At 42.1% G+C, this 23199-nt stretch overlaps 1 protein-coding gene across 6 annotated transcripts in view; it reads left to right on the top strand.

Moving 5' to 3' along the window:
• Positions 1-23199, top strand: part of SH3KBP1 (SH3 domain containing kinase binding protein 1) — a 345258-nt gene that overhangs the window by 176395 nt on the left and 145664 nt on the right. For all 6 annotated transcript variants that reach the window (XM_082609983.1, XM_082609979.1, XM_082609980.1 and 3 more), the window contains 2 exons: positions 3049-3152; positions 15794-15923. In XM_082609983.1, coding sequence (XP_082466109.1) covers positions 3049-3152; positions 15794-15923 — 234 coding nt within the window. The remainder of the gene's footprint in view (positions 1-3048; positions 3153-15793; positions 15924-23199) is intronic.

The following is a 23199-nucleotide window of genomic DNA, read 5'->3' as shown; positions in this document are numbered from 1 at the left end:
ACAGGGCTCTGGGCATGAGGGTGGTAGCTTAAACCAAAGGATTCTGAACCACAACCTGGGGCAAGTCATGCATTTTTTTCCTCCAGTTTATACCAGCTACTGAAAGGAGATGACATTGTTGTCTACATACCTCTTCAAGGAAGGTCAAGACCAACTAGTAAACATTAGTGAAATACCAAGAAAGGAAAAAATGGCAAATGACATCCTTAAATTCCCTTAAATTTAAGATGGACAGAAGCCACTGAAATGCAGTGTCTCCTAACATCAAATATTCCCCCCGAACTGGGTCTTACATTGGGTGGAACTGGCAAACAAGATTGAAACAGTAATTTGCAGAAGTCGAGGACTGGGAAGCAGCAGTGCGGGAGTTTGGGAGTGATCTGTAATGTGAAAGCCGTGGAGAAGCCCTAAGGCTGTGTTATGCAGTGTTGTGGGAAGCAGCTAAGTACAGATTGCAGAGAACTTGGGACGAGGTGTGAACTAAATTTGTTCATCCAGCATTGGAGTGAGAGCTCTGAACTCAGGCCAAGGACATGCTGCCACTTACTAGCTTGGTGACGTCGGGTAAGTCACTGAGCCCTACTTGCCTCATTTGTAAAATGTTTGCTCATTCTGGCTCTTTTCTTTTTAACTCATGTGGTTGGCAGGATAAGTTAGGGTGATGGGTATCAGGGGTGCTTTAGAAAAGATCACAGACTATCCCAGTGTCGGAGAGAATAATTGTTTCTGCTTGGGGTCGTGTCAGGTGACCTTTTCCACCAGTGACCTCTGGATACCTCCCTGTCGGGCTCACTTTTCTTGGTCTTGTATGTTGGCAGTGTGCTTTATAGGTCTTTGTGCCACCAGTTGAATAACCTTAGAGGTAGTTAAGAAATACTGACTAGCCTGGCAGAGAGAGATTAGTAAGTGTGCTGTTCTTTCTGATTCCAGACAGGGCGTTATAGAATTCTGATGGAAAGGTTTGGTTCGAGAGAAATATTATTCTGTTCTAGGTCCTGACTCTGCTGGGTTAGTCTTTTCTCGAAGAATATATCACCTCTCCTTCACCCTTTGTGTAGTGTTGGGTTAGATGCTACTTTTTACAGAGGGTTCTGTGAAGATACGAACTTACATTTAACTAAGTTTTATGACCTCAGCTGACAGTAGGTCTTTAGATGTTATTTTTAAGTCACTTTGGTCAGGACTTTGGTGACCTCTGTGGTTATGAGTGTCGAGTTTCAGACATTTGTCATGCTTACCTGTTTCGTATTCAGATTGTATCTGCAGAGTTTGTTTTGAATGTAACGTATAACAAGTAAAGCTCTTAAAGATTTATACAACTTCATCTTAAGAGGTGTATATGAGGGCAGGGGAGTCACAGGGGGTAGAGACAGGTGCCGAGATCACCTCGTCATCTAGGCTTTCTTGGCTGGAAGGAGAAATCTGTATCCTTTATGACAGAGGGCTTGATTTGCCTTCCTTTGTGTTGGAAGCCAGGGAATAGCGGTGGAGTTCTTTGCCCTGGAGACCATTCTTCCTGACTTCCCGCCTGGGAAGAGCCATTTGGGGCGAGCCCTCTGTCCCTGGGAGAGCCTTGGGCTGCCCTACTCTGCGCGCTGACAGTGCAGTTAGCACCTGGGAACTGGCCTGAGAGCTCTGCATTTGCTCTCATCGAGACCAGCCGGCTCGTGATTTCGCACCAAGGGGTAGAGCGTATTCACGTCGTCGCCAAAGATGTGATTAGACGAGATATTGATTCTGAACTTCTGCCCTCTTCCCTCTGTTCAACTCTGTTCTTCCTTAGTGAGGTTCAGGCAGGAAAAAAATGGAACAGAGAGAACTAGGCCACTGGCTTTTGATAAATATTGATCAGTGAGCATGTCAGATGTAGCAAAGGCCTGCCCCTTTGTATGATGTCACCCTGCATGGGGGTCTCAGTGTGGCCTGTGATCACTCCTGCGGGGACTTGCTTTCTCAGGGAAAGGTTAGAAAAGAATCCCTGTAGGCAGTATCCAAAAATAATGTAAGCATTTCTAAATGTGTTTCCTTGAAGTCGTTGATCCCTTTGGTTTTCAAGGCCATGCGGTGACAGGAAGGGATGAGGTGAAGTGGTCAGCCTTGAGTGACCAACTTCTGAGCAACGCTGGTCTGGGTTCCTCTCTCTTATCCACCTCTTCCCAGCTTGGGCCTCCACTGCCGTCTGTCTGTCTCTGCCCCGCGGCTCCCCGAGCCCCATCACACGCCCGCCACATGCGTGTTCTTTCCCCCCACAGTGCATGTCTGTGGCGTGGACAGTTGCATCTGTACTTGAACCCCTCTAAGCTAGGACCTCCCTGTTGGGCCACACTGGGTGAGTGAGATGCTGTGACCTTGAGGGTCCTTCAGTCAAGTGAAGTGTGGCCCTGGTTTTTATCTTGATGTGCCTGGGTTGGTTTTGTGTAAGCAGCCAGCGATCCTGCTAATGGATCCCCTGGGACAGAGGGAAGAGGACAATAGTGGATTTGCTGAACTCCTGTGGGGCATTTGAAATGGTACCAAGAGGAGGCTGAAATGTAAATCAGCCCTTGCTTATCAGCCTGAGTTCCAGCATGTTAAAGGGTGATGATCAGTAAGAAAAAGGCCAGGATACTTTATCTTTTCCTTTGCACATTTGGGAAAAATTTCCTCTGCCCTGCTAGCATTAGAAGCAGACCATTCTTTTTCCTCTACCATATCACATCACTTTCATTAAAAGTCACCAGCAGCAAATACAAAGCCCTATCCACGGAAAACCGTTTAAGGCAACACTGTGCTCCAGCGCTTCAAGGGTGGGGTTTTGCCTTCTGCACAATGGATCGGTTTCTCATATCCATGCCTTTCTGACTCAGCAGCTTTTAAAAGACCAAGAAGCGTTGCTCTGCTTTTTCCTGCCTCTCTCTCAGAGACCAGAGCTGCCATGCCTCTAGCCATGTCCCAGAGAGCATATTTGAAACAAGTCAGCTTTATTTGCCTGCATGCCTAGGACGCCTCTCTTTAAAATCTAATTTTGAGACAAGAGCTGTATCTGAATATTTTGCTTTTCCCATGCAGGCGAGCGACGGAGGCGCCGGTGCCAGGTGGCGTTCAGCTACCTGCCCCAGAACGATGATGAGCTTGAGCTGAAAGTTGGCGACATCATAGAGGTGGTAGGAGAGGTACGTGTGCCAGGCGGGTGGGCGTGGTGGCCTCGCACGGGCTGTCAGAACCCACCCCTGGCTGGTTGGCCTTGCTGTGGGGGGCGTTAGAACTCAAGAGACCTTGGACATCACCTGGTTGAGTCTCTTCCAGAGGAAATTCCTCCAGAGAGGCCTGCCACCCAGCAGGGAAGGAAAAAGAAGTGGCATTTATTGAAGACCTAGTATGTGACAGGAGTGACAAGGTTCTTTACCCATGGGCCCATTGACTCATCGTAACCACTTTATTTTGTAGAAAAAGAAAGAGGCTCAAGAGACCCTAGAAGAGGCAGGTCTGAGGGTTGAAGCCAGGTCCACCTGGCTAGAGACCCTTGCTCTCTCCACTGCACTACATAACCTTGTTCCTGTGTGGTCCTGGCTGCTCGGAGCCAGCCCTGCTGGTGAAGTGTCCCACCAGACACTGGCACGGGCTTTTCAGGCTCCACTCCCTCAGGCCTGGGGGATCCTGGGCTTCGAACTTAGCATCTGATCATTCATTCTGATTCAACACATGTATCTGTATATAGAAATACAGTTTTCCAATTGCTTTGGTTTCTTGAATACCATTCAACCTTACAGAAACCCACGATTTCCACCCCCCCCAAAAAAAAAGAAAGTCAGAAGTCAAGGAGGAGGTTAAGGGTTAAGTGAACTATGATGTGGGTAGAAGTGGCAGGCCTGATGCTAGCAGCCAGATTTCTTGACTCTCATATAAACATGAAGTGAGCATGCATCAAAGCTTTATTTAACTCACTAATGAGGGCAACTGCAAGGTGGTAAGGCTGGGCTTCCCTGGTGGCACAGTGGTTGAGAGTCCGCCTGCCAATGCAGGGGACACGGGTTCATGCACCAGTCCGGGAGGATCCCACATGCCACGGAGCGGCTGGGCCCGTGAGCCATGGCCGCTGAGCCTGTGCGTCCGGAGCCTGTGCTCCGCAACGGGAGAGGCCACAGCAGTGAGAGCCCCCCCCCCCAAAAAAAGATGGTAAGGCTGGCTCAAAGAGAACGGTGAAAGAGCAAAGTACTTATAACGACTGAAAGAGAAAAAAACTTGATTAAGATTGCTAAGTTAGATGCACAGCTACATAGCGTCCTGCAGGGCAGTGAAACTGTAACCTCTGAGGTTATCTTTTCTAGGGGATGAATCTCTTGCATCTCTGCTGGTCAAAGTTTATTTTCATGGTTATCTGACAAGACTCATTTGTTTTGCTTTTGGTTTTCTACCGGTTAACATCTACACTAACAGAGTTGTAAACTATCTCATAAATAGTAAATAGTGTGTCAAGCAAAGATACCTGTCCCTAGAGAATCAATTAATAGGGTTCCCAGTGTGATACTGGGAGGACATGCAGTAACCCCTTTTGCCTGTTTCCCAGCTTTGGATAATTTGTATTAGTATGTCATTCATTCATCATTTTTTTATTCCTGGTGCCAAGCAGGGCACATAGGAGACATTTGTTGAAAGCTGAATGAGTTAAAAATGAATGCACAGCAGAGTAGAACATTTGTGCCAATGGTAGAAGGGCACAGTTCATAAGACTGACACCATGGAAGAAATTCCAGAGGAAAAAATAAACAGTTGTGACTAAAAATAAAAGAGAGTTAAAATTTTGGTATGATTTGAAGAAAGTTTAGCTAAACAAAGAGGACAACAAACAGGAAAAAGAATTTGCAATAAATTAAGATGAAAAGTTATTATATATGTAACATATGAAAATATTTTAGAAAGCTACTATAATAATGATAAAGTATAGATAGATCTGCTATAAACACACATCCCACAAGGGGAAATAAAAATCTTAACCATGAGAAAATGTTCTGCCCTGATATTAATCAAATTAAGACAATAATGGGTATCTCCTTTTGAAAATCCTAGAACAGATTTAGTGGTAAGACTTGGCAATGCTTAGAAGAACTGGTGACTTTGTATATCTTCATGATCCTTGTATGAAGCTACTTAACAAGCACATCAGTAGCTATAAAAGTCTGAATTAATACTCTTTAACTCAGTAATCTTACTCCTAGGAATTTATCCATGGAAATGGTCAACAGAAAAAAAATATGTGAAACATGTTAATTGTAGCAATGCTTGTGATGATGAAAAGTCATCAAGAAAGGGAACAGTTGTGTGAATTAAGTTATATTATCCAGCTAGAAGATCGTGAAGCCATTAATATGGTAAACGCAGAGGCCTTTAAATCTGTATTTATTACAATGCTGTGCATTGTAATTATGTTACATTCCACTAACCTGAGAGCTTTTCAACAGTAGGGATCTGGTTTTTAATCTATCTTTATATTCATAGTACCTGGAATAGTGCCTGAAACCTAACATATACTTTAATAAATGCTTATTGAATAAGTAAATGAATAAATGGAAGTATGAAAAGTTTTTTTTCCAAAATAAATGAATATATCAGCCACAAATTTACATACAGTAGGATACAGTCATCTAAAATCTATCTTTGTGCATGTGATCAAAAATGGAAAGGGACCCAGAATTGAAAATGGTTCTGTCTTAGAAGATGATTTTTCCTTTAATGTTGTAATAATATTTTAAGAAATACAAATTAAGGTAAGGAAAATTATTAATAAATTTCTGGGAAATATTGCCCATTCTCAACTGCCCGTTGGCTCCAGGGAAACCGAACGAGGGTCGCTAAAGGAGAGGAATGATTGCAGGGCTGTTATTCTCCTTGCCTGGAAGAAGAGCTTCACCACCATCTACGGTCCCCGCCTCCTTTCCATCCCTGCCAGCTCTGTGCTAGGCTTCATTCTGGGCTTGCTTCAGGCAGGAAAAAGGAAAATTAACTGTGTAGCCTATGCTATTTGTGTAAAACAAAACATAAAGGTTTACCTTTTAATCCATATTTTAAAAATTATATCATCAAAAATTAATTTCCCTATTGTTGGAATTTACTTGTCATATTGCAGATCCTGGGCCATTGTCACTGTATAATATAAAATCTGTCCTTTTCTCTTATAATGGGTGTTATATAAATGCCATTGAGTAGTTATTGTCTAATTCCACCGAAGACTAAAAACAAAATAAACAAAAATCCCAAATAAACAAAAACCCTTAAATCACAGGAGCAGGTTGAGATAAGACCATAGTAATAGCTTTGCAATACTATAGAATCAATCTATTGGTCAATAAAAATATAACGTATTGTGTAGGTGTGTATATATATTTTTATTGATTGATTAATAGATTAATTCTACAGTATTCCAAAGCTATACACACACAAATGCCCATACTCCCACCCACCCCAAGAGACAATTCCTAGGAAGATTTTGAATGTATGGACTGGTTTTTTAGAACAGTTGAATGAAGTAGAGAATCCTAAAAAAATGATATACATATATCTTAACATGTAATCTTAGCTTAAAATATAAAAATGTATATTTGTCTGCCCTTTGTCAACACAGCCTCGTAGGGCCAGGGCATTTCCCTTAACTATGGGTTTGCTGGTTTGAGTTCTATCCTATCTGCATCCATGATGCATCCTCTGCTATTCCCACTGGTTTCTTTAAAGTGGATTGAGGACAACATAAGTGAAACAATCAGGGTTAATAATTCTTCTAAAATTCTACACTCCCTCACCTCAGTCTCTTTTAGTTGTCTTTTTCTACACCTATTTTGGCACCGGTTTTTTTAAACCTTCAAATTATTATCCTATTCCTTCTCACCACTAGCTTTTTCTCTTCAAACCTACATAGTTTATACTCTTTAACCAAATTGTGTGCTAGCAGGAAGAGCAATGGACGGAAACAGGTTTGGGTGGACACGGCCCTGACCCTTGGTAGGGTGAACAGCCCTTCTGGTAGAAGTTAGCAGCTCAGCTTGGATGGGTCTCTGCAGTGTGGCTAGAGGAGAAATGGAGAGTGTGGGGCGCTCCAGGGATGAGTGGGGTGAGCAAAGTGAAAGTCACTCAGGAAGCGCTCACCACACTTCTGCCTCCTGGCGGGTCTGCAGGGAGAAAAAAAAAAAGTCACTGTGCACTTAATGGGACTGGGCTGCCAATCCAAAAGGAAAGCTAACAGGCTAAATCCCAGGTAGGCATTTTTAAGGAAATCATTGTAAATACACACTTGTGACATTTTTGTCCAGCGTGGGGAGGATTGATCAATGCAAGCGAAGTTCTAATGATAAGAACAGAGATGGCACATGGACAGGGTTACCAGGAGAAGTGGCATTTGAGGGCCGCTGAAGTTTTGAAATTGGCTTGCTGGCCTATTTTTTGGGTTTGGTTTTTGTTTTAAAGTGCTTTGAAACCTCTTTGTTTTCCTATCTATGTTACCTAGAGCCTGGGAAAGGTGCTGCATTTCCTCTTGTGCTAGATGAGCTTGGTCTCATCCAGTCTCTCCTCGTGGTGGCCCAAGGGGTGTTCAGAGATTCTGGCTGTTATTTGTTCTTTGTGGTTAGTTTTTGAGGTATTTCCCAGTGGTCCCCAGTCAGGCTGGCTAGAGACTGAAGGCTTCAGTTTCTGACTTAGAGCTTAACTTGGCCTTGTCGTTTGCAAAGAAAGGTCACTTGCATTTCCTAGAAACTTAGGCATCTTACTTCTCGTGCCATGGAGAGATTTGGTTCTCTCGGCAGGAGTTAAAAGAGACCCTTGAAATTCTTCAAAACTTTTAACTCAATCGGACAACCTCTGTGGGTGTGGATGGGCAATTTATCCTCATTTCATTTTTGGTATAAGAACTCTGAGGACTCGCATGTGCAAAAGGAGGCCTTTTTGTTTTGTGCTTGCCCATGGGGAAGTCAAGTTCCTTTAAAAGCTGATTAATTAATAGGTGATCAAAGCATACCTAAATTCTTACTCATTAAGGCACCCTTTGCTTTAGAAGGGTTTGTATCCCTTTTCAAAAAAAGATAACAGGGCTTCCCTGGTGGCGCAGTGGTTGGGAGTCCGCCTGCCGATGCAGGGGACACGGGTTCGTGCCCCGGTCCGGGAAGATCCCACATGCCGCGGAGCGGCTGGGCCCGTGAACCATGGCCGCTGAGCCTGCGCGTCCGGAGCCTGTGCTCCGCAATGGGAGAGGCCACAACAGTGAGAGGCCCGCGTATTGCAAAAAAAAAAAAAAAAAGGTAACATTAATGTAAGATTTTTTTAATTGTAATTTGATAATCTAAAGAGCCCAGGCTGCTCTACAGTTATTTTTCCAAATAACTTTGGGGTGTACATCTCTGATTTCCTAATGCACAGAGATGGTAGAACGTTCATATTAAGGAGGGGGAAGCCACGTTTAGAAGCAACGATGATTAGATTAGAATCATTGGCATACAAAAGAGATGACAACTGCATAAAAGTAACATCTTTGCAAGTTTAAATGTATTTGTAATAGATTGGCATAGCTATGGGAATTATCAAATATGTGAGTGCTTACTTGGTGAGAGAAACTGTGTTTACAGAGATCCAAAGATTTATTGAACAGAACTCTGCTTTGAAACATGCTTGGTATAGTCGGGGAGGGTAAGATACTCAACTAAGAAGGTGACTAATAACCTGAGATACTGTTAGAGTGGCAAATAATGGTGTTGACAAATGAGAGAGGAATTTGAAAACAAAGGTACTCAGTGAGAGGGAAGAAGATGCTTCCTAGAATAGGTGACATTTCAACTGCACATGTGGAAGGTGAGGAGTGTTTGGATTCATTCAGCAAGCACAGTTGTATTGTGTGAAGCGCTGGGCTAGTCTTGAGGAAGGAGGGCAGGACGTTAGTACAGCTTTGCTCTGAGGTTGGGGATGACCTGTGAAGCTTTGGGAGCAGGTGTGGAGTACAGGAAGCAGGAGCTGGCAGATGCAACCAAATGGGGTGGAGGGAAAAATGACACTGCTGCCCACACTGAACTTTTTTTTTTAAACATCTTTATTGGAGTATAATTGCTTTGCAATGTTGTGTTAGTTTCTGCTGTATAACAGCAGAAGTGAATCAGCTATACATATACGTATATCCCCATATCCCCTCCCTCTTGCATCTCCATCCCACCCTCCCTATCCCAACCCTCTAGGTGGTCACAAAGCACCGAGCTGATCTCCCTGTGCTATGCAGCAGCTTCCCACTAGCTATCTGTTTTACATTTGGTTGTGTATATATGTTAATGTTACTCTCTCACTTCTTCCCAGTTTCCCCTTCCCCCTCCCCGTGTCCTCAGGTCCATTCTCTACGTCTGCACACCGAACTTTTAAAGGAACACCCCCTTCAAAGTTTCCTTACGTGTGGCTGTTCTAAGGTGAACGCATCCCCATAGACAATTCACTCACCTGGGAATAGTTACCGGATAAAGCTTCAGGATCTTGATTCATCAGAAAGGTTATCTTTCTGCCTTGACTTATTATTTGCTCATATTTTCAAGCTGGAATGATAGTAAGGATAGCCTAGAGTCCTTTAGGAATCTGGGGACCTGTAGACTAGCCCATAGCTGTATTGAAGGACAGGACTTTCAAGCATTGCTGAAGAATGTGTGTAAGAGCCCTACCAGAAACCCTTGCCACTGTCAGGAAAATCATGGATGTTGCTCTGTCTCATTGGACGGAGTTTGCTTAAGTCTTAAATAGAAATCATTTCCCTCTGGATGACCCTACAGATTTCTCTTTTGAGGGACCCCCTCATGTGGAATAGGCTTATTCTCAAAAGAATAAGGGGAGGGGATAAAAATCAACTTCCTATGTGTATGGAATGTTCTGGCCCTGCCTGGAAGAGGTAATTAGACAATGAAGGACATAGGAATTGGGAGAAAATATTGGCTCGGGCATTTAGAACCAAGATAACACTTGTTTGTAGTTGGCATGACTAGCTTTCCATGTCCCCAGATCAACAGGGATGGTTATTTAAAGCAATAAAAATAGAAAATAATGTAGGTATTTATGACTTCAGGAAGTGGTTTCCTCAAAAATATTTTTTCCCACTAATTCCACAAATAGAAAAGGATGTCTTCTAAAAACAATTTGTATTTTTTTCAGCAATATTCAAAAGGTAAAACTATGTCTTAACACATTTACATGAAGTTCTAAAAAAGGCAAAACCAATCATAGGTGATAGAAATCAGATTAGCAGTTGCTTGGAGGTAGATTGACTGGGGAGGAAGACAAGGAAATTTTCTGGAATGATGGAAGTGCTCTGTATGCTGGTAGAACTATGAGTTACACAAGTGTATGCATTTGTCACAACTGTTCGACTTGTACCATTAAGATCTGTACCTTTAAATGAATTATATCTCAATTCTAAAAACTTTAAAAAACTATCTTGATATTTTTCTAGTTTAAAACATTTTCCAAAATGCTTTCCCCTACCTCTCACAGGTAGGAAAAAGGACTGGTATTGAAATTCTCATTTAACTATTTCTGAATACATTTTTTGAAATTGAGAGATGATTAACATATAACATTGTATTCCTTTTAGGTGTACAACAAAATGATTTGATATATGTATACATTGCAAAATGATCACTACAGTGAGTTTAGTTAACATCCATTACCACACATAGTTACAATTTTTTTTCTTGTGATGAAAATGTTTAAGATATACTCTCCTAGCAACTTTCAAATATACAGTATAGTACTGGTAATTATTTACATTACATCCTCTGGATTTATTTATCTTATAACTGGAAATTTGTTTTGACCCCCTTCACCCATTTTGCTCACCTTCCCCACCCCCTGCTTCTGCCAGCCACCAATCTGTTCTCTGTATCTATGAGTCTGTGTCTTATGTGTTCGTTTTTGTTTTTGTTTTTGTTTAAGATTCCACGTGTAAGTGAGATCATACAGTATTTGTCTTTCTCTTCTGACTTATTTCACTTAGCATAATGCCTTCAAGGAACTAGAAGAAGCATAAACTAAGTCCAAAGTTAGTAGGAGGAAGGAAATAACAAAGATCAGCAGAAATAAATGAAATAGAGACTAAAAAGACAATAGAAAAGATCAGTGAAACCAAGAGCTGGTTTTTTGGAAAGATAAATAAAAACAGACAACTCTTTAGGTAGACTCACTCAGAAAAAAAGAGAGAGCGAACTCAAATAAATAAATCAGAAATGAAAGAGGAAAGGTTACAATTGATACCACTGAAATATAGATGACCATAAGGGACTATTATGAACAATTATATGCCAACAAATTGGCCAACCTAGAATAAATGGATACATTCCCAGAAACATATAACCTACCAAGTATGAACAAATTTTGAGGAAAATTTTAGTAATGTTGAGGTGTGGGCCTGTCCTTAGAGCTTGATTTGTCCATTGTTCTTTTTGGAAAGAATGGTAAAACAGCTCTTGAAACAATGAAGCTGACTCCGTTTGCCTGTGTGCCTCTCCCTCCCCCACGTTCCCTCCTCCCTCACACCCGCCTCTCCAGTGTGCTTCTGACTGAGGTTTGGGTAACAAAGGGCAATTGGATGTAAAAAGCTATAGCAGCCCTTAAATGGATTTTTCTGTCTTGCTGCTTGTACCCTGAAGTAGACTTTAGACTTGATGAATCTTGTTCCCCTTCTTGGTACAGTTGACAGGTAAAACTTCAACAGTGATATGTAGGAACTACAGGCATATCTCAGAGATATTGCAGGTTGGGTTCTAGACCACTGAAATAAAGCAAATATTGCAATAAAGTGAGTCACGCAAAGTTTTTGGTCTCCTAGTGTGTATAAAAGCTATATTTACACTATCCTGTAGTCTATTAAGTGTGCAATAGCATTATGTCTAAAATAATGTACATATCTTCATTAAAAAGTACTTAATTGCTAAAAAATGCTCACTGTCATCTGAGCTTTCAAGTCATTGTAGTAACATCAAAGATCATTGATCACAGATCAGCGTAGCAAATATAATAATAATGAAAAAGTTTGAAATATTTGAGAATTACCAAAATGTCACACAGAGACACGAAGTGAGCAAATGCTGTTGGGAAAGTGGCGTCAATAGACTTGCTCGATGCAGGGCTGCCACACACCTTCCATTTGTTTTAAAAAAAAAAAAGCAACATCTGTGAGGCACTGTGAAGCAAAGTGCAATAAAATAGGTGTGCCTGTGTTCTAGCTAGTTAGGTACCCCAGACAGCAAGGCCATCTTTGTATTCACAGGCATCCTGTTCAGTGCCTTACAGATGTAGATAATGTTTGTAAGATTGGGTGGAGGTGGAGATGTTGAAATTCACCCAGCCTCTTCCCCAACTTGCAACAGGGCTAAGAACTAGAAACTACTTCCTTGGGCCCTGAACCACTTAGAGGCTGGTGATTGTGAAGACTTAAGAATTGCAGGGCACACAGACACAAACTGTTTAAGTGGTTTTACTGCATCTTTCTTTCTCAAACACTACCATGTAAAGCTGCCCTGCTCCCAGCTCTGGACTGAAGGTGGGGTTCTCTCCTGGAACACAGCCATGGGCTCCAGAGCTGGCTGGGTTGCTCTCCGAGGAACACAGGGGTTTGTTGTCAACCTAGAGCCAGGGCCTGCAGAAGCCTGTTGATGAGTATGTGTTGGTGGGGAGAAGGTAGGTGTCTGTCCCCTTTTAATGCTTTCCTTGGGAAAGAAATCATAAGCCCTTGGTAACATCCATAATTCTCACTTTATTACAAAGGGATGCATTTCTCTCTTTAAATATAGAAACATAAACATAAGCAACTTGATTTCTAAGCAGGTGGTGTGCAGACTCTGTATGTTCCACTCTTGTTGTAGAAGCTTTTCAAGGATGGGGTCTTCATCTGTTTTGTTCACCAGTGAATCTGTCCCAAAGTCCTAGGGCAGTGCAGAGTAGGTGCTCATTAAATATCGGTGGAATCAGGAGGGTCACACAGACCTGAGTGTGGTGTTACCTAATTAAGAACAGTGTGCAATATAGTCAGGGTCTCCTGGTCCCTTTTGCTCCTCACAGGAAGGAAAATTCCTTTTGTGGGGGAATCAGGGCCTCATAGGCCCCCATGGAGGATTTCCCCCAATTGATTTCCCTGCCATGCATTCATTCATCCATCCATCCATTCATGAGTGAATGTAATCACTATGGGCTTCAGTGTCATCATCTTTATGCAGGAAGTTGAACTAGAATTTCGCTGAAGAGGGATAGTGTGGGGCTGGGGATCATTTGTCTCATATCACCGGCCTGAATCTTGCAACCAGAGCAGCAGTCTTTAGGAAGAAATAGCACCGAACAGCTCTCTCTGCTACTGGGGACAGACGCCCGCCTGCTCCGTGGTGCCTGTAATGGGAAGTGTACCCCCCAGGCAACGAGCAGTGGTTTGATTGTCTGCTACTCTGCGCGCCATGAGGCTAAGGATAGACGTCTGCTGGTTCCCTGTTGGCCATTCCTCTCAGACTGTGCTGTGACAGGGATGTGGGGATGTGGCGAGGTGAAGACACCCCTGTTTTTCCAGCAGGCAGCCTGCCGATCCCACACATCAGGCGCACTTCCTTCAGGGATCTCGGGCTGGAGCCACTTATTACTGGGAACAGGAGTGTTTTAGATACTGTCAAACTGAATCGAATGGAATTGGCCCAGCTGCCCTGTGCTGTCGGGGATTACGCCAGGGACTGCTCATTTGTGGTCCGTGCCCTTGGTCTTTCCCTCCTGCCTTGTGATTTCTGGGAGAAAGAAGGTCATTTTATGGTTCCTTATTCAGGACAAGCACAAAGGACCCCATGCTACAAATCCTGTGACTATTTAAATTCAGGCTTATGGTGAATCTTCCTAACCATTCTAATCCTATAAAAAGCTCCTTGAAAGGATAATACATAACGGTTGAGTTGACGTAGACACATGGAATGATTTCAACGGAAACGTTGTGAAATGCCGTGATTTGGTATTGAATAAGGTTAGTCATGCACAGGTGCCATTGTCTGGATTCTTTCCCGAAGATTCTGTGATCACACAGATATGATGGCCACTCTGTGAGTCTGTACCCCATGAGCTCCCTAAATTGTGCTCTAAAACGCCATTCTGGTTGTCTCCATTCTGAGGCTGTGTCAGCACCTCCTGAATGTCTCTCACACACCCTCCCCTGCTTATACCTGGCATTTCTGCTCTTCAAGGCCAACCTTAACTTTGATTCCTTTTTTTCTCCAAGCCTTCCTTTAGCATCCCAGATCTCGGCGAGCTCAACTTTGTGTAACACATTTGGTTTGTGCTAAGTCATGGTGTTTTCTTTTCTATTTACCTTGCATTGCTAGGTTTTGGTCATGCCCACCCTCCACCATCTTTAAACCATGTGTCCTTTCTACCTTGGTAGATTGTCAACTTCTTGAGGGGAAAAAAAAAGGATATGTCCTGTACAGTCCTGTGTCCCTAGCCCCTAGTGTAGAATCATAATACATCTATTTCTGACACTGATCAGGTGTACTAAGTATCCCACTGTACAGATAGGAAAGCCAGGGTTCAGTTAGTAGGGCATTCGATGAGTCACAAGATACGATTTGAACTGGGCTTTTGACTCTAATTTTCTTTTTGTTTTAATTATTTAAGCTTTTAAATTGTGTTTATTGATCTGAAGAAGTAATACATGTACATGGCCAAAAAAAATTCCAAAAAGTTTCTAGGTTTCTTTCTATTATACTACACCATACTGGTAACTAAGTGCTTCCTTGTTCTCAAAATGACCTGTTATTTTCCTCCGAGAAGCCAGTTCACTATTCTGACTTCTGCTGTTCTTTTAGTGGCTCCATCACAAAATTGGGGGATGACTTTTTTTTTTTTTTTACACTTCCCTCGTCTCAGCTAATTGGTTGCTGAAGACCAGCTTCAGAATCCCTCACAGATTCTCAAATCCACACCTGCCTTGTTCATTCTCACCCCTCCCCAGATCCAGCCTTCAACTCCCCGGCCCAGATGACTGCAGTCTGGCTGCCCTCCCTACCTCCCTTCATCCCATATCAGTTCATCTCAGGGTAATCTAGAACCTTCAAGAAAGCTGCAGGGAGTCCTTCTACCTTCTGATTGAGTTTTTATTCCACAGATTCTTAACTGTTTTTGTTAGGCTATCAAGTTAGGTTTGGTAGTCTGGGAAAGCCATTCTCAGTTTTTAAATAATGGTTTTATATGCATAAAATAAAACACATAAGGTTACAAAAGGAACCATTTATATTAAAGTAGCTATCAAGCTACTTTAAAAGCAAATTTTGGTATACTAATCTATGTGTACTTCTTTATTATAAATAATAAATAATTCCTTATTAATACATTAAATAACAAGGTCTCCCAGCAGGTGTGATAACTACCACCACTTCAAAGTAGCAATGAGTGCAAACAATATCTTGAAATACCCACAGTATCTATGATGTGATATGAAAATACGACTTGGTTGGTGTCACGTCACAGGTCCTTCTATTACTCTTGTATGTTACGTATATTCCTAATCAAAGGAAATGCCAAATTTCAGTTGGATGTTAGTGGAAATGAAGTGTTAATTCTTCTCCACTTGCGTTTATGGTCCCTAGGTTAAACCCCCCTTCCTGAGTCTGAATCTCGAGACCCTGTGAAGTCTGCTTTCTCATTCCCTGTTAACCTGTAAGCTTTGTGTCCTGCAGCTCTCCCCGTGTGAGCTTTGCACTCGGCACTGTACAGATGGGAGAGAAAACTGACAAGTACCACGTCTAACCTGAACCCTGCCTCTGTTCTTCTGTTCACATCTGTGCAGGTAGAAGAAGGATGGTGGGAAGGTGTTCTCAATGGAAAGACTGGAATGTTTCCTTCCAACTTCATCAAGGAGCTGTCAGGGGAGTCGGACGACCTCGGCATTTCCCAGGATGAGCAGCTCTCCAAGTCAAGTAAGGAAGTCCTCCCACCATGCAGGACAGGGGTGGGGGCACCCACGAGTGCCGCTCCAGCCTCCCCTTGGTTCCACTGCCTGTGCTAAGCAATTGTGACAGAAGCTCATGAATATTTTCTTGGTTATGCTGCCTTAACCCACCGTGGTTTAGTAGGTTTATCATTGTAAAGGTGTGACGTGCATACCTTTCCCCCTGCGCAGATGCACACTGAACATCTCTGGATAGGTGACTGTCAGCCTTCATAGTCCCCCATGGATGGCCCATGTTGCTGTGCCTCCGTATACTTCTAAAATGTCACTCAGTGCAAGTTGATAATTATTTTTAAAATGAACCAAATGAGATTGTTAATATTTCTCAGCATCTCTTGAGGAACTTGGAGAAAATGGCACACACCCACACCCACACCCACACCCAGACACACACCCCACACACAAATCATTGGTGGGGAGAAGGGCAATGTTCAGGACGCGTGTGTGCCAGCTCCCTTGAAAGTCTGCCAAGCCAGCTGAGGGCCCAGCCCCACCTCGGGTGAGCATGCGTGTCCATCTGTGATGGTGAGAACGAACTCCAGGTCTTTCTCTCTCCAGGGCCTGAAGCTCTCCTCCCTCCAGCTTCTCTGCTGCCTTTTCCAGCTCATGGAGCCAAAGGTCAGGACCGGGAAACTTTGTTCTCCCAGTCGCTAACCCAACTTCCTACGTGGGTGTCTGTGTATCTCTTGTGCCGTCTTGAGCCAAGGTCATGGGTGTGAATGTCGTAGAGGCTCGACTGTGTCTTAGCGGCCTGGCACTCCCTGGGGCTGCAGAAGACAGCTCAGTCCTGTCAAGATAATTCTTAAACAGCTTTCTTTTCCATTTGGAAAAATCTGACTTGAGTGGTATTTTCAAGTTAGTTGTGTCTCTTTTTATTTAACCAGTAGCATGATTGGGCAAATCCCCAGTTTGGAGGTAAAGCCATTTCTGGAGTCGTGCTCAGGCCACCTCCCTCACTTGGCGTTTCCGTGGCATTGGCCGATTGGCTCAGTGGCTTCCAGAGTCTGGGGCTCCCCATCCCTGAGCCTCATTCCATCCTGGGGTCTATGATAGGAAAGACAGGAGGTGATCTGGGGGCAAAGGAAGCATCTTGAAGCTCCTGCTGCCTTCTCTGGTTTGGGGCAAGGAGGTTCTCTGCTAACATGGGCCAACTGATGAGTATGGCCGGGAGGGCAGAAAGTGTCCTTGACCCCATGATAGTGGGACTTCTATGGCTTCCAAATTGCACATTAGAATTCTAACTGCCGTAGTGTCTCCTTTCATACACTGGAATAGTATTGTACCTGGTAATTGGGTCCCATAATAAGAATACTATATCTTAGGGATATTGTGGATTAAATGGGCTTTCTTGGAGGGAGGACCAGATCGGGTCATTTTACCATTATTTCTGTGCAAGTGTGTTATGAGTTCCAATAGCAATAATGTATATAAACCACCTCACCTATAGAAGACCCTCTATTAAGTGGTCACTTTCATTGTTAATCATGATGAATTCTTGGGACACAGCCAGTTAGTAAGTTGAGGCTGCTTGCACACCGGTTAGTACTATGCTCACTGAAGCATTGTCTCTGCGTTTGGAAATTACTTTGGGATTCCTGTACTCAGGCAGAAAAGGAGATCTGGAGAGGTATTGGACCACATCTTTGGGAGAACCTTGACCTCTTGATATCCTGCCATGTTAGGTATGCTTTCAGAGCTGGAGCTCAGAGAAGTCATGCCTCTTGTATTTTTGGAACTGTTGAAATAAACTGTCTCCTCTTACTCCAAGTCAATAATTTGGACATTTGACCCTGCTTGACCCCTTAGCTCAAAGCACACAGTGCTGGAATTCCCAGGGCAGGAGGTTAGGAGGCGGAGTGGAATGGTCTTCCCAATCACTTAGCCTTCTGTCACACGCTCTGAAGGGGCTGTTTCTCTCATGGAGACTGCTGTCCCCAACGCTCATTCGATTAAAACCTGCCATTTCAGAACTACGAGAGCCTAATAATTCCGGCAGCCATGTTTAGTTACCACAGGAACTGTCCCTTGTCATGGGGGTTTTTGAGGTCTCTGGAGAGGCATGTTCTCCTAACAAGGATGGATGCTTGTGAAATAATTACATGGCTTTTGTAATCGTCCTGTATGTGCAATTAAGGAGAAGAGGGCCCATCTATTGATCTTTCTATCTGTCTGTCCATATCCATCCATCCTTCCTGCTTTCCTTCTTTTCTTCTATTCTTCATTCATTCAGCTTTTACTTGGCCCCTGTTGTTACTAAGATGCTGTACAAGGCACTGAAGATATACAGAGACAAATCAGATAGGGTCCCTGTCTTCAGTCAGCTCGCACTGTGGAAAGGGGGTGCACAAGTCAGTGACAGTTCAGGAAAGTGCCACACGTGCTCTGCTAGCCGGGTATCTGAGGAAAAGTGGGATACACAGGCACAGAGAGGCCGGTCCCATGGGGATGTAGGGACAGCAGTGGTCACAAAGGGCTTCACAGGAAAGCAGATGTGATTATAATGTCCCTAGGGCTTGCTAAATTGAAATAATCCCCTGAAAGAGAGAGAAATACCATCTCAGTGTTCTCACAGGCTGTTCAGTAACTGTTTACACTCTGATGGTAAAATATATATAATTAGATCAGATCACATGCAGAAATTATGTATACTGGTAAGATTTGTCTATGTGGAACCTTTGGTTTTAGAGTGAATCTGCTCGTTCCCTATCCCCAGAGAATGGTGTTAGTAGTTTCAGTGTGCTTTACTTTACAAAAGAAACACGTTTTTGTTTTGAAATAAGTATAGGGTCACAGAAAGTTGCCAGAAAACAAAACAAAACCAAAAAAAAAAAACCACCACTGTACAGGGCAGTCCCATGAACCCTTCATGCAGTTTCCCCCAGGGATAACATCTAGTGTAACTACAGTAAATGTGTATTTACTTTTATCATAGAACTGAGAAAGACAAATGTAGTTAATGCACAAAAGATATCTAGGTTTTTACTCTGGTATGAGCCGAACCATAGTTAATAAAGGTCTTTGTTAGACCAGCCCACTTAATACCCTTCATAAATTACAGTTTTCACAGAGACTGCTTAATTAATACATGGCTCTGGGGCTTCCCTGGTGGCGCAGTGGTTAAGAATCCGCCTGCCAATGCAGGGGACACGGGTTCGAGCCCTGATCCCACATGCCGTGCGCCACAACTACTGAGCCTGCGCTCTAGAGCCTGTGAGCCACAACTACAGAGCCCACGTGCCACAACTACTGAAGCCCACGTGCCTAGAGCCCATGCTCCGCAACAAGAGAAGCCACCACAATGAGAAGCCCACACACCACAGCAAAGAGTAGCCCCTGCTCGCCGCAACTAGAGAATGCCCACGCGCAGCAACGAAGACCCGATGCAGCCAAAAATAAATAAATTAAATAAATAAATTTATATTTAAAAAATACATGAATCTGGGAGTAAGTCATACTCCTAATGTTAGCACCATTTTGGTAATTTTCAGAGATCCTAGTGACATCATATAAAAATCCTCTCAATTTAAATGCTAGTAGACATTGGGGGAGGTTTTTTTTTTAAGACAGATAAAATCTGTATCCTGGTACATATGAAGAAAACTTTGTGTACAATGTATCCTTATACATCTCTTTGTTATACACACACACATCTACCCCTGTATGTGCACACACTTCTTTGATATTTGTAGTCTTCACATTGCTACTTCCAGAAGGTTTTTGAGGATAGTTATTCAGTTTAGTTTTGTTAACCAATGGATGAATGCAATTGAAGAAACATTGCATTTTATTTATAAGGAAGTGTGCCATGACAGCTTGACACGTGGTAGGTGTTCAGTAAATGCTTGCTGAATCCTTCTTACTCTGAGGAGGCATTTTTAGCTTTGAATGAAAGGTATAAATTGCTTGAACTTGCTTTTCTTTTACCCTGATGTATTTTTATATATGGTAGTTGGTTATGAAATCTCTAAACTTTAGATCTTTGTTCCGGGTAATCTAATCTATCAAGGAAAGAGTTACAGCAGTTGTGTTGGTTGGTATGTTGATTTAAACATTTTATCTCAAACAAGAAAATTCATTGTCAGGTAGTGGCAGAAACTTTTTGCTGTATATTTAAATTTGAAAGCATCTTTACCTTTCATAGCATTTATGGAACTTTAAAGGTGCTTTTTCAAAAAGATTTTTGTCAACTTTTTATTATAGAAATGTTCTAACATACACAAATTGAGAGAATAGTATGATGAACCCCTGTGTACCTGTTACCCAGCTTCAGCAGTTAGCAACCTGTGGCCAATTCATTGTAATCATACCACTACACAATCCTCCCCTATATTATTTTGAAGCAAACCCCAGATATCATATAATTTCATCCATAAATATTTCAATATGTGTCAATAAAAGGGTATCTTAAATACTATTATCACTCCGAATTATAATAATAATAATTGCAATTCCTCAAAGTAATTACCTATATGGTCAGTGTTCACTTTCCCCTAATAGTCTTCTATTTTTTAATACAATTTGTTAGTTTGAATCTGCACCCAAAGAAGGTACATACCCTGTGATTGGTTGATATGTCTCAACTCTCTTTGAATCTCTAGATTCTTCTTCCATGTTGCCTTTTTTCGTTGCTACTTTTTGCTGAAGAAACTGAGGTCCTTTGTGCATTTGTTTCCCACAGGCTGCCTTTTGCTGATTTCATCTCTGCTGTGTCGTTTACTCTATATAAATTGATAATTGGATCTAGGGCCTTGATTAAATTCAGGCTTGAGAGAGAGATTTTTTGGGGTGGGGGACAGAACTGCTTCATAGGTGGTGATGGATAGTCTATCTGGAGGCTCATAATGTCTGGCTATCTTTCTTTTTGAATATTAGCAGCCACTGATGATTATCACCCAGATCTATGCACTCATTAGGGCTTGCAAAATGGTACCAAAACAGGGAATTTTTTTTAAAAAAGAGTGAAATGGGCTCCCATGTAACAGATCAATAGTGAAAAAAAATGTTGAGTAAATTAGGTTTTTAAAAAACAAAACATCCAAGGGTTTGCAGTAATTGTGCAGGCAGGATCTTATGTTAGGGATGGAAAGGAATTGAGAGCTCATCTAACCTGGTGTCAGATGAGAACACTAAAGCCCAGTGAGATGAAGTCCTGGGTGTGGCCTCGCTTCTGAGTGATGAAGCCACCATTACGTGCAGGCCTTGCTGCATATAATTTGCACATACTTTGGTATTGCTCCCATTACGGCTTGTAGTTTACCCTTTCACGGAGCATCTGACAAATTTCAAATCTGAGTACAGTTTAACTTATTTCTTCTTATGATCACAGATTATGATGAAGTAATTACCTTTTTAGTTACAATTTTGCACATGCGAGTATTGACTAAATGATGTGAAATAGAACTAATTACAAATTATATTGATATTATTGCATTAAATTATAATCAGAAAATATCTTGATCTGTAAGATTTATTTGGATGTAGAGGCAAAGAAATCCAGATATGACCACTGTCCAGTTTCAATTTCATACATACTTTGCTTCACGTTTAAGAAATAAATGTGACTTTCCTGTTTCCAACATCTTTTGATATTATTTAATTTCTTAGATTATAAAATAATTCTTGTAAAACTAAAAAGTATTCCTGTTTTTTTGTTTTAAAGAAAAACATCATTTAGCTACAGAAACATTTTAAGCTATTTCCCATAGTTTTCAGAGGGAGAAAGTTTGCATTTTCTTTCTATAACCATTAATAACCATGATATTTAAGTTTGAATTGACTTTCTTATTTTCCTAATTCCTTACGTTTGAATTTTAGGTTCAGGTACTTTAGTGACTTGTCAAGCGAAGGCAAAGATGGAGATGGCCTTTTAAAACTTAGGGCAAACCACTCCCATGCTATAGAAATATTTTATTTCATTAGCTGTAAGAAATGGAACGCTTGTGCCCCTTGCCTATAAGAGCTAAAGCCAGGTTGGCACCCCCACACACGCGCTTTGGTGTCTCTATACTTTTTAATATTAAATGTTATTTGTTTTGTGTATGAGGTTCTGTTGGCAGTGAAGAGCAATTAGCAAATTGATGAAATAGAGTTTCAGGCAAAATTAGATGCTAGCATAAGCATATGATTTTGTGTTGAAATTTTAAAATGCTTCCCTTTTACAGTGTTTGCTGCCTTCAAGTACTACTATTTAATAGTGACAGTAGAATATTCCTCCCCCCGCAAAATAAACAGCACTCATATTCATGGACTTTCCAGTTGCCCATCTCTTCTGTTCTCTAGATGTGTCCTCACTCACCTCCAGCCCAGGCTCCATTTCCAGTGGACGGGGTGGGGGGTGGGCGTTTTGCAGAAATGCTTGGCCATTCAGAGACGGCAGGGCCATGTCTACCTCAGTGATTCTCACACTTGATCCTGGGGAAGAAGAAAGGGAGGTTCTCTTGTCCTTGGAGGAACTTTATTGAAATACTGATTTCTTTTTCTTACTTTTTTCTGACATGAAAAGGACTGCTGCCATTCAGTTCTGGGGGGCCTGGCTCACAAAACAGCTGTATTCCTGGGGAGTAATGTTACCTTAGTGATGGAAGTTAGGCAGAATAAAAATTCACCCACATAAAAACTAGCCACTGTTACTTGCTCCACGTTGCCATCAAAGTCCTCAAGAGCTACAAGTCTAAGGAGAACATGTGAAACACTTGTTTCTTTGGATTATCCTTATGTAGCCAGTGATTTGAATATCTCAGTTTTTGCTTTAACTGGACAGAGTACATCTGTCAAAAAGGGCAGATTTCAAAGCAGTGGTGTACCACCATGTCTGCAGGACACAGAAATTGGCAATACCTGATTCCATTTAATTTGTTGATCTGATCATTTACAATCCCTTTCATGTTATTAGGAGTGACATGGCCCAGAAGTTTACACGATGGTCCCTAATGGAATTTCCCATTTTCCTGAAGAATGTTTCTAAAAAGTGAGACAGGTTGCTCTCTCTCACTCAGCTCCACTCTCTGTCTCTCTGTAAATGTAGCCTACCTTTCCATCCCTCACACTTATTATGAGGGAGCTATGTAACTGGCCTCCAGTTCGATATTCAGCTCACAGCCATAATAGGACCTATTTCTTGCATAACTTAGAGTAATGCATATATTAATTGAGCTTGTCTTTATCAAACCATTTTACTTGCTGATGGTACTCTCTGTAGGGTGTGTGTGTGTGTGTGTGTGTGTGTGTGTGTATGTATGTATGTA

The sequence above is a fragment of the Mesoplodon mirus genome (genome assembly GCF_964341445.2).
Source record: "Mesoplodon mirus genome assembly, chromosome: X".
Lineage (NCBI taxonomy): Eukaryota > Metazoa > Chordata > Mammalia > Artiodactyla > Ziphiidae > Mesoplodon > Mesoplodon mirus.
The sequence above is the reverse complement of the archived record's forward strand: the minus strand, read 5'-3'. Positions and strand labels throughout refer to the sequence as shown.